General features: G+C 47.4%; 1 protein-coding gene across 1 annotated transcript; it reads left to right on the top strand.

Moving 5' to 3' along the window:
- The first annotated feature begins 1,658 nt into the window (after positions 1-1,658).
- LOC142071198 (uncharacterized) lies at positions 1,659-6,604 on the top strand. The gene is made up of 2 exons (XM_075125863.1): positions 1,659-4,023; positions 4,175-6,604. The coding sequence occupies exons 1-2, from the start codon at positions 2,175-2,177 to the stop codon at positions 4,309-4,311; spliced, it is 1,986 nt and encodes a 661-aa protein (XP_074981964.1). The 5' UTR covers positions 1,659-2,174; the 3' UTR covers positions 4,312-6,604.
- The last annotated feature ends 7,203 nt before the right edge of the window (positions 6,605-13,807 follow it).

The following is a 13,807-nucleotide window of genomic DNA, read 5'->3' as shown; positions in this document are numbered from 1 at the left end:
GGCTAGGAGCTGCCTGTGGTAAGCACCTCTCAGCCGAAGCCTGCACCTCGTACCCCCTCCTACAACCCTACCACCTGCTCCAGATCAGAATCCCCTCCTGCACCAAACGCCCTCCCAGAGCCCTCACCCTCTCCTGCACCAGCCTGGAGTCCCCTCCTGCACCCAAACTCCCTCCCAGAAAGAAACTAATATAACAGCTGTTCTAAGGTAAGAAGTAGACTATTTTGAATTAACATAACTATATTCTACGTGTTTTAAAACTGAAATGTAACCAGAGAATGGCTTTATGTTAATTAAAAGGCAAGTTTAATATAGCGTTAATAGCTTCAGTGCCATAATTGTTGTTGGGGACACTGGGGCATGGCCACTAGGTAACTTGAGGGGATGGAAGACCACGAGTGTCGATGAAGCCCCCTCGCACTAGGCCCAGGTGTCTTTGGCCCCCCCGCCTGGAGGCACACACAGCAGTTATGCTGAGAATCTGCAACAATATGTTGCAGAGTCAGACTGCCTGAAACTAAGCAAGGCCACACAGGGCAGATATGGAAGAACAATGCTAAATAAAGCAGCTTTATGTATAGTTTAACAAATGATACAGAAAACCAGGGAACTAGCTGGGAACTGGATTGGCTGGCTATATGGATACTTGGGGCAGCTTGCTATTGGATAAGTATGCTGGGAAAAAGGATGTATAAAAGCCTGTGTAATTTCCTGCTCTCGGTACAGGATTTGAGATTCAAATCTCCCTGTACCTTTTTGAAGCTTCAAATAAACTTTTCTGCTTCTCCGCCCCGTTGTGATTATTGGGTGTAGCACACCGGGTAACGAACCAACTTCAGCTGTTGTTTAGCCTCTCGGCACTAGGTGCCGGCAACAGCTTTTGGCGTCCCTGGGTGGGCGACGAGGCTGCAATTTAGCCTTGCCCGGACCCCTCCTGGAGGTCGAGGATTGCGGCGAGAACCGACACCCAGCGCGCACCGGTGGGTTCATCGGGGGCCTCGGAGGAGACGCGATTTGATCGACCCCGGAGGGCACAACGGTGCAAGGCACTCATATAGTGGAGAAGCAGTTGTGGACGGCGGTGAAGAACCGGTCCCTTAGACATGGGGGAGGAACAGCTGCAGGCCACGGTGAAAAACCGGTCCCTTGTATAAGGTAGGAACCTTTTAAAATCCGGAGTGTATGCTCTGTTGGAACCTGGGGACGCCCAGAGTTACCCTGTAGGTATGGGACAGGGACAGAGCTCAGGGGTTAGGGCACGGTGTACGCCCCTAGAGTGCATTCTAGCAAACTAGAAGGTATTTGGTGCGAATCCAATGACTAAGAGCCAATTAAAACAATTCTGTACAGTTGACTGGCCTCAATATCAACTAGAGGACCAGGAGTGGTGGCCACCAGGAGGGTCAATTAATTACAACACGATCCTCCAATTAGTTTTGTTTTGTCAGTGAATGGGTAAATGGAATGAATATTTGTATGCACAAGCGTTTATGGCTTTAAGAAATAGAACAGAGCTGTAATTCTGCAAAGTTTAGGGATCTGGGCCAAAAACTGGGGATTGGTCCTGCTTTGAGCAGGGGGTTGGACTAGATGACCTCCTGAGGTCCCTTCCAACCCTGATCTTCTATGATTGATTGCACTAAAGTTGTAATTTGACTCCGACTGGTTCGGTAGTAGCTAACGTTAGTCCCCAGACCCCCACCCCCACTGTAATGGCAGAGCCGGTGTCCCCTTCGGCCCCCACACCCCCACCGAATAAGGGTAGGATGCCTCGGGTTACAGAAATTGCCCCCTCGGTGGTACTCTATCCTTTGCTTACCGAGACTGTTGTGGTTTGCCCAGGGGCAGACGGACGTCAGGCTACCACTATGCAAGTTTACACCCATGTGCCATTCAATCCAATAGACTTAGCAGCTTTTAAAACACAGGCTGGGGAATTTTCAACGAACCCAAGCAGGTTTATTTTAGTCTTTGAGGGGTGCCTCAGTAGTCACAAGCCGATTGAGATGACTGTAATATCCTCCTGAGAACCCTGTTGTCTGAGGTGGAGAGGGATCAGGTTACAGCTAAGGCAAGGGGAGCGTCAGCGTTCAAGCAAAAAAAAAAAAAAGAAAGGAAGCTATCTGTCAAGTTCCTCTCCAAGTAACTGTAAGCGGCTCAGGGCATTTCTGAGTATGGCAGGCTTTTGCAGGATATGGATCCCAGAGTTTGGACTGTGGGCTAAACCCCTGTACGACTGTGTAAAAGGAGCGGATCATGACCCCTTCTATTGGACCCCAGAGGCTGATAGGGTATTTAAAATCCTGAAAAGAAAATTGATGGAAGCCCCAGCTCTGGGCCTGCCGGATCTCTCTAAGCCGTTTCAGTTGTATGTACATGAACGAAGGGGGGTGGCCCTAGGAATGCTCACACAGCTGTTAGGAGCATATAGACCTCTCGTGGCTTATTTTTCTAAGCAATTGGATCAGGTTGCAAAGGGTTGGCCTGCATGTTTACGGGCGGTCGCAGCTACTGTCCTAGTGCTTGAGGAAGCGGAGAAGCTAACATTGGGAGGGGTTATGCAAATCTATACTCCCCATACGGTCGGAGCCTTATTGGATGCAAAGGGAGGGCTTTGGCTCACCCATGCTCGGATTGCTCGGTACCAGGCTAAGCTGTTAGAGAACTCTGAAGTCACCTTACAGCCTTGCCCCTCCCTTAACCCAGCCACTCTCTTGCCAGAAACAGAGGAACAGAAACATGACTGTTTAGAGATCATACATGCCCAGTACTCCAGCCATCCGGATTTAAAGGATGTACCCCTCCCAAATGCAGATTATGAGTGGTACACTGATGGTAGCAGTACTGTAATAGATGGGCAAAGGAGGGTGGGTTATGCTGTTGTGACGCTCCATGACACTGTGGAAGCTGAAGGTTTGCCTGCTGGGACCTCTGCCCAGCTTGCCGAACTAATAGCCCTGACCCGTGCACTTGAACTGTCAAAAGGAAAGCGGGTCAACATTTTTACTGATTCAAAGTATGCTTTTGGTGTGCTGCATGCTCATGCTGGCCTATGGAAGCAAAGGGGAATGCTGACAGCCCAAGGCTCCCCAGTCAAGTATGGGCCCCAAATCCTCCGGCTCCCCTCGGAAGTGGCGGTGGTACATTGTAAAGCCCATCAAAGGGAAGATCAAGATGTGGCCAGAGGTAACGCCCGGGCAGATAGAGAGGCTAAGCATGCTGCCACCCTGCCATCCCCTCAGACTGAGAACGCCCATATGCATGCCCTTATCCCATCAGTAGGGGAGCTTCCAACCCCTCAGTACTCTGGGGAGGAAAGACAGCTAACTGACAAACTCAGTCTCCGGGAAAAGGAGGGATGGCTCCATTCCCCAGAAGGGAAGGTCCTCTTACCAAAGGGCCTAATCCGGCCAGTGCTGCAAAAACTACATCAAACCACTCATGCTGGCAGGGAAGCACTTATCCAACTAATGAGAAAATACTTTATCACTTCCGAACTCCGACCCCTGACTTCCCAGGTACAAGCGGACTGCTTAGTCTGCCAAAAGAATGACCCCCGACCAGGACATCCTGTGCCACCAGCTGCCCTAGAACCCACTCCGGGCCCTGAACAAGTGTGGCAAATAGACTTTACTAAGTTTCCCCGGACCCAAGCGTTCAAATATCTCCTTGTTATAGTGGATCGGTTCAGCGGATGGCCAGAAGCCTTCCCATGCCGTAATTGCACTGCCAAAACAGTGGCCCTCAAGTTTGTTAAGGAGATCATTCCTCGCTTTGGACTCCCCCTGTGGATGGAATTTGACAACGGGACACATTTCACGTCAAAAATCATTCAAAGCATCTCACATGCCTTACAGGTCCCCTTGAAACTCCATACGCCCTGGAGACCGCAAGCCAGTGATGTAGTGGAGCGTACCAATCAGATTCTTAAACGGCATCTCTCAAAAGTGTGCCAAGAAGCCTCACTGCGATGGCCTGATGCTTTGCCCCTCGTCGTACTCCGTATCCATGTTCTCCCAAAGGGTAAATTAGGGCTCAGTCCCTTTGAAATTATGTTTAAAAGGGCATGGCCTATGAATGGCACCCCAGTTCTGTCAAGGGAATGGGAGTTGGGTAATGGTTTTTTGTCACAGTATACGTGTTGCCTGTCTGCTGTTCTCTTGTCTCTTAACAGGTATACCAAGGATTCCCAGCCTCTCCCCTTGGACTCTCCCATCCACTCCTTACAGCCTGGTGACTCTGTGCTTTTTCGCACCTGGAAAGACGAGCCTCTCCAGGAAAAGTGGAAAGGACCCTATACCGTCCTGCTGATCTCCCATACAGCGGCAAAAATCAAGGGACACAAGAACTGGATCCATTACTCTCGTCTGAAGGCGGTACCCACCCCCTCGTCAGCAGAACAGTGGACCATCCAACCTGCTGACTCCTCATCTAGTGACGATCTCGGGCTAAAGCTACTGTTTAAAAGACACAAATAGCAGGCACCTTAATGCTAAAATGGGCCCACCCAGGTACTGGAGACCCTGGGTTGGAAAAACTCTGGTGATAATTAATTGGGTAACATTGTTATTCTCTGTATTGGTATTTCCAAACTGTGCGTATAGGGAGCATAACTCCTTTGTTTCGCTTGCGCACCATGTTGCTAATTTAACAAACCAGACTGATTGCTGGGTATGTGCTCCAATTCCACTGTCCCCCCAAAACGGGAATGCCTCTTGACATGCTGCCCTTGACCCTAGCAGAATTAGCCACCACCAAAGAGCAGGAAAGAACGGACTCGCCATTCTGAAATAAGACCTCTTTACAGCAAGCCACCTATCAGGACCAGGAGTATTCAGTTGCAGTACTCACTGAGGGAGTGTTATGTTTTACCTGAAACCAATCTGATCACTATGGGCGTTCTGTGGGAAAAAGCTCTTGTGTTATTACACAGTAGGCTAACGGGTACTGGATAAAGACCAAAAGGGGAGGCCAACAGTGTGGGTGTAATGGTTCCTCCCCTTTTAGGGAAACTCTTACAAATACTTTTACCACAAAAAAAAGGTTTGGAAATATAACTTGCCGTCCAGTTAATATCTCCAATGTAGCAAGCCAATGGTGAGTTTGTAGTGGTCCCTATAGCGAGTGTAATTTAAACGGCACAATTAGAAACGCCCCCACTTGTACCCAATCAAAAAAATAAAATGCCCCCTTAGGGGCATATAAATTGTTTAAAAAAGCAGCCAAAGCAGCCTTAAATATCCCAGAAATCCCCTTAAAAAACGGTCCTTACTGGGCCCTACAGGGTCACTATTTTGTATGTGGCCGAAAGGCTTACAAGGTGCTGCCAGCCAACTGGACAGGTAGCTGTTATATAGCTCATGAAGTTCCTCATCTTTCCATAACTGCCACACTGCCCAAAGGAAAGATTAGAAATGCCCAAGACACCTCTGTTAAGTCACAAAAAAAAACCCTGCGGCGACTGACTACGGCATTGGAGGGCAATATAAAGAATCCCCTCACAACCAAGAAGCTTGTAGGGTGCTCTGTACTGGGAATAGCGCCACTGTTTACCGGGTCAGCCATGACATGCATAGGCTGCTATACTATAAGGCTGCAGATGGTACTTGAGAAGGTGGCCTTAGAGTTAGAGGACTCGGTTAGTAATTTAGGGTCAGCAATAAAAACATTAAATAAAAAGGTACAGCAGCTCAGGACGTTTTCCCTCCAAAACAGGCTGGCTTTGGACTATCTCTTGGCATCCCAAGGAGGGGTTTGTGCCCTCGTTGGGCCCCAATGTTGTGTATATGTAAATAATAGCAGTTATAAAATCTATGAAAAGGTGGTACAGGCTGAGGCCCATGCCCGAGCCGGAGCACAGGTTGCCTATACTGCCCCAGAGAACGATTAGTTGCAAACCTTGTTTTCAGGCTGGGGTTTGTCGTCTTGGCTTGGTGGTTTATTTAGCCTGCTATTAAAAATTCTCTTTCCTGTATTGCTTGTATTACTGGTATTATGCTGTGCAGTATCATGTGTTAGGGCCCTTTTGCAAAAGTTAATAAGTCATTCTCTTCAGGGCTATCACAAAGTGCTTATGCAAAGTCCTATTGTAAAAAAGTAAGTAGCCCAAGTGAAAAAACTCAGAGCGAAGGTTGTTGAGTGTTCTCAAAGGGGGGAGTTGTTGGGGACACTGGGGAATGGCCACTAGGTAACTTGAGGGGATGGAAGACCACGAGTGTCGATGAAGCCCCCTCGCACTAGGCCCAGGTGTGCTTGGCCCCCCCGCCTGGAGGCACACACAGCAGTTATGCTGAGAATCTACAACAATATGTTGCAGAGTCAGACTGCCTGAAACTAAGCAAGGCCACACAGGGCAGATATGGAAGAACAATGCTAAATAAAGCAGCTTTATGTATAGTTTAACAAATGATACAGAAAACCAGGGAACTAGCTGGGAACTGGATTGGCTGGCTATATGGATACTTGGGGCAGCTTGCTATTGGATAAGTATGCTGGGAAAAAGGATGTATAAAAGCCTGTGTAATTTCCTGCTCTCGGTACAGGATTTGAGATTCAAATCTCCCTGTACCTTTTTGAAGCTTCAAATAAACTTTTCTGCTTCTCCGCCCCGTTGTGATTATTGGGTGTAGCACACCGGGTAACGAACCAACTTCAGCTGTTGTTTAGCCTCTCGGCACTGGGTGCCGGCAACATTGTGATCATTTTGTTTTAAGTTAGGAAAGACTTGTATACAGGGGCCCACAAAATCTAATAGCCCCGGGCCCACAGGAGAGTTAATCCGGCCCTGTCTCTGACAGTGTCTCCGGCCATGCTCCATGGAGGTGGATTTACTGGAGTCAGGGACACCCTTATGTCCCTTATATAGGCAGCTTGCTGGACTGCAGATTAATTTGCTGGAAGAGGACATGGGGGAAGGATCACAGGACAAAGAACCGTGCTCTCCACAGACTGTAGGAATCAGGGCCATCCTTACCCATACGCAAAGTACACAGCTGTGTGCTGCTCCGCCCCAGCCCCGCCCCCACTTCACCCCTTTCCCTGAGGACTGCAGCAGGGCTTGGGCCTGCCCTGCACTCACCAGGCAGCAGGAAGTGGAGCGACCTGGCCCCAGCCCACTCCATGCCGTCAGCTCCCAGCCACGCCACTGGTGAGTGCTGGGGAGCAGTTCCACCTGCCCCCCAAGTCCCAAGACTGGGAGCCAGGGAGCAGAGTGAAGCGGGCTGGGACCGGGTCACTCCATTTCCCGCTGCCCCGTGACTGTGGGATCGGGCCTGCCCTGCACTCACCGGGCAGCAGGAAGTGGAGCGACCCGGCCCCAACCTGCTCCGCTCCGCCAGCTTGTGCTGGGGGGAGGTTTCCCCTCTTCCCCCCCAAGCCTGCTCCTGCCCCCCCACCCGTGGAGGCCTGGGGCTGCACAGGGCACCAAAACAGCTAGGCACGGCCCTGGTAGGAATGCTAGAGATTAGGGTATGTTTGCAGTGGTGTTGTAGCCATGTTTGGTGCAGAATATTAAAGAGAAAGTGGATCGGGTAATATCTGTTTTTGGACCAATATGTGTTGACACAAGAGACACTCGAGCTTACACACCTGAAGAAGAGCTCTGTGCAAACTCAAAGGCTTGTCTATCTCACTAACAGAAGTTGGTCCAATAAAAGATATTACCTCACTTACCTTGTCTTTCTAGAGATTAGGGTAGACAGGAGTGTGCAGCATTTAAGGTAGCATCTTGCTGACCTGGTGGAACGAGTGAGGTGAGGAGAGGGTAAGGGGCAGAGATGTCCACTTAAAAACTCCACTCACCTTTTCCAATTTCTTTCCACGTAGAGGGCCACACAAGGGGCTCTCTGAAGTGATTATCTCCTCTTTGCCCCCTAATCCCGCTCCCCACTCAGTGCGCTACTAGAGAAACTCAAGAGGAAAGCCTAAATATTCACTTCCTTGGTTGCAGGCCATGCCCATATATGTCCAGTGTTCCAACACCCCTCATTAAGGGTGCATTTTCACCAAGTAAAAAGGTGTTCTTTTCTCAAGTTAATTAACATGTAAATAACATGAGGTGCAATCCTAGTGAAGACAAAGCAGTGTGTAGTTTTCATCTGTAAGTAGGTTGAGGTACAGACTAAGGAGAGGCTTGGAGTTTACCTTGACCTGTAACTTTTGATAAAACTACAGAATACTTCTAGGATTTTGCCTCCTGTTAGTTACCAGATAAGTACACATTTTTCTTTTGGTGATGATAGGGCCAGGAGGAATTGTTTTCAGCAGGTTCTTATCCTAAATGATTAAGTGGGGATCCTGAGCACCCCTTGATTAGCTCATGAAAAGATAGCTATGTACTTAATATATTTGGTTTGAGCCATATTTCTTAGATCTCTCAGTTCTTCCTTTAAATCATTTTGATCACATCCAGTACCCCTCCTCTAGCAAAGGTTAATGATTGGGAATATGTACCTTCACCACCAATGATGTTTATCTAAAGACTTCTCCAAAAACTATGTCAAATTTAGGAATGACCTGTATCTATTATATGTATTTCTCTCTCCATAAAATTGCTTTTGCATTTCACATATTCTTCCTTCTTTGGATCTTTAGCATGTTTGTTAAATTTAAAAAAATATCTTCCCCATTTCACAACCTTTTTCTTAGTCCACACCTTAAACCCACAGAAGTTCCATTCATAGGCACCAACTATGAATGGAATAAAAAATGGTACATGCTGAACACCCACCAGCAGCCAGCTCCCCGCCATCCTCCCAGCACCGCCTGCCCGCCCACTGCAGATCAGCTGTCAAGGATGTTTTGGAGGGAAAGGGGAGGACCAAGAGGGAGCATGCTTGGAGGAGGGAGCAGAACGGGGTGGGAAGAGGCGGGGTGAGGGTGGAGCAGGGACAGGAAGAGGTGGGGCGGGGTGGGGACTTGGGGGAAGGAGTGGAACAGGGGCAGGAAGAGGTGGGGGTGGGGGCTTGAGTGAAGGGGTGGAGTGGGGGTGGGGTCTGGAGCAGATTTGAAAGTTGGCGCTGCTGGTTCCATTGCCCTGGTCAGGCCCTCCAGCAGTGACAAGAAACTGTGTTGGTTTACGCACTGATACAGTTCAAGTCGAGCTACAACTTTGAGATCAGTCTCTGAATACAAGCTCCTCCAGGTGACAGACCTTGTGCCTTCATGTCTCTAGGGCAGAATCCCATGATTCTCCCACTCTTTAGATGGGGTCCTGGGAGCGTAACTCCCTCTTTTCCAATGACAATTGCTCAGCAGCCCCTGCAAGACTTCCGTTCAGGAGCTGCGAACAATGTGTGAATACAGTGACCCAAACCAGCCTTTTCAAAGCAAAGCATTGTTTAATCTCAACAGTAAGAATCAAAGCATAATGAAAAAAGGCTTTTTAATGCAACAGTCTACATCAGTGATACTCAGACCTCAGTTGTTCAGAAGCCAAATTAGCGATCAGCGTTACCCAAAAGAGCCACAGTAGTGTGAATTTATTGTTTCATTTCCTATAGTACTATATATTCAACAGCTCTTCATGAGCAAGGAAACATGATCATAGTAAAAGCATCCTGACTGGTTAATAATTAAATCACACAGTGTTTTAATATGTGCAGCAAAGAGCTGCAGGAGACACATTAAAAAGCCACTTGTGGCTCGCAAGTCTCAGTATGACTGGTCTACATAGACCCATAGAAGATTAGGGTTGGGAGAGACCTCAGGAGGTCATCTAGTCCAACCCTCTGCTCAAAGCAAGACCAACCCCAACTAAATCATCCCAGCCAGGGCTTTGTCAAGCCGGGCCTTAGGTTGGATATTAGGAAAAACTTTTTCACTAGGAGGGTGGTGAAACACTGGAATGCGTTACCTAGGGAGGTGGTGGAATCTCCTTCCTTAGATATTTTTAAGGTCAGGCTTGACAAAACCCTGGCTGGGATGATTTAGTTGGGGATTGGTCCTCCTTTGAGCAGGGGGTTACACTAGAAGACCTCCTGAGGTCCCTTCCAACTCTGATATTCTATGATTCTATGAACCTCTAAGGATGGAGATTCCACCACCTCCCTAAGTAACGCATTCCAGTGCTTCACCACCCTCCTAGTGAAATAGTGTTTCCTAATGTTAGGGGGCTTATTCCTTCACCCACTCACTTCCCTGGTCCTTCTCGCATGAACAGAGAGCAACAATACCCGAAGTCCAAAGGTGAAAACAATTCAATGTTTATTGGGGTGAACTTCCACCAAGAATGATTCCAGTTTCCTTCCTTAGTGTCCCCCTTCCCAGCTCTGACACTACAGAGCCTTACCTGTGTCCCTGTTCCCATTCCCCCACTTAGCAAAACATGATTCCAATTTCCTCACCCCTATTCCCTGTTCCCATTCCCCCCCTTACTTCCTGACTGACTGCAGACTATATAGTAAAACTTGAGTTCTGCTTAGCTATACCTTAACCAATCATTTTCCTGAAATTTAACTAACCAATCCTAACATATTGTAACATGATTATTTAACAAATTATATCCCACCACCTTAATTAGTTTACACCCAGCAAAATTAATTATACAGCAGACAGAAACAATCACAGAACCAGACAGAGATTATACAAACAAACAATAGGGAAATGTTTCAGAGTAGCAGCCGTGTTAGTCTGTATTCGCAAAAAGAAAAGGAGTACTTGTGGCATCTTAGAGACTAACCAATTTATTTGAGCATAAGCTTTCGTGAGCTACAGCTCACTTCATCGGATGCATCGGGCATCCAATGAAGTGAGCTGTAGCTCACAAAAGCTTATGCTCAAATAAATTGGTTAGTCTCTAAGGTGCCACAAGTACTCCTTTTCTTTTTAATAGGGAAATGGGGACTACAGTGATAGAACAAACACAAAAATGAGGATTTCACATCCCAGCTATTGATAAGTGAGTTCTTGCCAGACAGAATGCTATCAAACTAAGTTTCCTTTTACATTTTGTAGGCACTTTCCTTTCTCTGGAGGTGATAGGCTTTATCAGGACAGGATTGTATTACTAACAGCCCAATAGCACCTTATTTCAATTAGACTAGTTTGGAATGTGAGGATCTGACCGTTTGCTTCCCAGCTTATGGCTGCCCCTGCTGCTTAGCCGAAGGCCTTAGCCTAAGAATAGGGCCTCAGACTGTCACAGTAAGAGAAGGCCCTTACACCGGCAGAGAGTGATTTTGATTCTCTCTTTTGTACCTCTATAACTAGCTAAGTGATAAGAATACACCTAAATTCTTAGAGTATAGGCCTTTACAGACAGGCCTGAATATCTATATCCTAACACCTAATATCCAACCTAGACCTCCCGCTCTGCAACTTGAGACCATTGCTCCTTGTTCTGTCATCTGCCACCACGGAGAACAGCTGAGCTCAATCCTCTTTGGAACCCCTCTTCAGGTAGTTAAAAGCTGCTATCAAATCCCCCCTCACTTTTCTGCAGACTAAACAAGCCCACTTCCCTCCGCCTCTCCTCGTAAGTCATGTGCTCCAGTCCCCTGATCATTTTTGTTGCCCTCCGCTGGACTCTCTCCAATTTGTCCACCTCCTTTCTGTAGTGGGGGGCCCAAAACTGGATGCAGTACTCCAGATGTGGCCTCACCAGTGCCAAATAGAGGAGAATAATCACTTGATTTTCTGGCAATGCTCCTACTAATGCAGCCCAATATTTGTTAACCTTCTTGGCAACAACGGCACACTGCTGACTAATATCCAGCTTCTCATCCACTGTAATCCCCAGGTCCTTTTCTGCAGAACTGCTGCTTAATCAGTCTGTCCCCAGCCTGTAGTGGTGCATGGGATTCTTTCGTCCTAAGTGCAGGACTCTGCACTTGTCCTTGTTGAACCTCATCAGATTTCTTTTGGGCCAATCCTTCAATTTGTCTAGGTCACTCTGGACCCTATCCCTATCCTCCAATGTATCTTTCTCTCTCCCCCACCCCCCAGCTTAGTGTCATCTGCAAACTTGCTGAGGGTGCAATCCATCCCATCATCCAGATTATTAATAAAGATGTTGAACAAAACTCGCCCCAGGACTGACCCCTGTGTTACTCCACTTGCTACCGGCTGCCAACTAGACATCGAGCCGTTGATCACTACCCATTGAGCCCGACACTCTAGCCAGCTTTCTATCTTGCATATGTCTTTCTATCATGCATCTGTGTTTCCTAAAGCTTACATAGGCTTAGCTTATCCCAAGTATCCCACTCTTTGGTTTAGGGGAAAGAGTCTGCACTCCTTCAGCCTCTCTCTGTCTCTCTCTCTCTCTCTCTCTCTCATATGTGCTTTTAGGGCCTGTCCATTTATTTGTTCCAAAGCTCTTGGTTTCAGTTTCCTGCCTGCATTTTCCTTTCCCCGTACCAAGCCATGAGTGTTGAACTTGGCATGGTCAGGTCAATTTCAGAGGGATTGACACCTGCATTGTCCCATTAAGTATTAGTGATATCTGAAGATTATTTTTCTTCAAGTGCTGGTTCTTATATATATTCCATTGTTGGTTCAGTCAAGATAAATTCTTTTGGGCAGCAGTGTCTGTTGGGGCTGCACCTGAGTGTCCTCTTGCCTCCAGCCAAGGATATAAAGGTCAGGGCAGCCCCATCTGCCTTTCACTTACTTCTTACTTCGCATAGGTATGAATCAGAACTTTTGTCCAAGCCTCTTCAAGTACTGTTCAGCCTTTCCTTTTATATGCTGCTAGCTGTAAATACTCAGATACATAGTTGGCAGTGGTTAGGTTATTGTTAGCTTGTTGGTAGTATTTCCTTTCATCCTGTCTTAAAGAAACTGTTCTGTTTTATTTTGTGTGTGATGTACTGTCAGTACTGGGTTCAGTCTGAACATACAGTCTTGCACTGTATGTAAGGGAGCAGTATGCTCAGAGCTAAAGTATGAAACTGCCGAAAAGCCTGAGTGTCTCTGGATTAAGTTTAGAAGGGTGAGCAACAAGGGTGATGTCGTGGTGGGAGTCTGCTATAGACCACAGTACCAGGGGGATGAGATGGATGAGGCTTTCTTCCGGCAACTCACAGAAGTTACTAGATCACAGACCCTGGTTCTCATGGGAGACTTCAATCACCCTGATATCTCCTGGGAGAGCAATACAGCGGTGCACAGACAATCCAGGAAGTGTAGGGGACAATTTCCTGGTGCAAGTGCTGGAGGAACCAACTAGAGGCAAAGCTCTTCTTGACCTGCTGCTCACAAACCAGGAAGAATTAGTAGGGGAAGCTAAAGTGGATGGGAACCTGGGAGGCAGTGATGGTCAAGTTCAGGATCCTGACACAGGGAAGAAAGGAGAGCAGCAGAATACGGACCCTGGACTTCAGAAAAGCAGACTTTGACTCCCTCAGGGTCTACAATTGACCAAAACATGGAAATCTGAAATAGCTGCCAGGTGAACGTTTAAAGAATTAAGACAACCCTTCGGATTTTAAGTACATTAAATATTCCAAAATACAGGATATGGAAGCTGAAACTGGAGAATCAGATTTTTCACCACCAGCCAAGCAATAAATCTAGACCATTTTAAACAGTAACCCTTTGTAGTAGACAGCTGTGACTTACCCATCCAGATTACCAGTATCTCTGTCACCCTTCCCTTTAACCAGGGATGCCCTTTACACTGCATTGCTGTTGTTGCTTCCATTCAGGGACTGCTAACAAACAGCCTCAAACATGCAAGTCACTCCCAGCTATGTCTGTTTGCACTTGCAACCAACCTGTCACACCCAGGCTTTTACCAGCCTGAAATATATATTGTATGGTGACACCAGCACACTCCCAGTCCCAGATGTTTCCCCACAAATGTGTC

This window comes from Caretta caretta, chromosome 2 (genome assembly GCF_965140235.1).
Source record: "Caretta caretta isolate rCarCar2 chromosome 2, rCarCar1.hap1, whole genome shotgun sequence".
Classification (NCBI taxonomy): domain Eukaryota; kingdom Metazoa; phylum Chordata; order Testudines; family Cheloniidae; genus Caretta; species Caretta caretta.
This window is presented reverse-complemented; position numbering and strand designations above follow the sequence as displayed.

Excerpts from the sequence above, each read along its gene's own strand:
- LOC142071198 (XM_075125863.1), top strand. The coding sequence starts at position 2,175 with ATGGCAGGCTTTTGCAGGATATGGATCCCAGAGTTTGGACTGTGGGCT. Across the intron at positions 4,024-4,174 it reads TATCCATGTTCTCCCAAAGG|GTATACCAAGGATTCCCAGC; the intron begins GTAAATTAGGGC and ends GTCTCTTAACAG.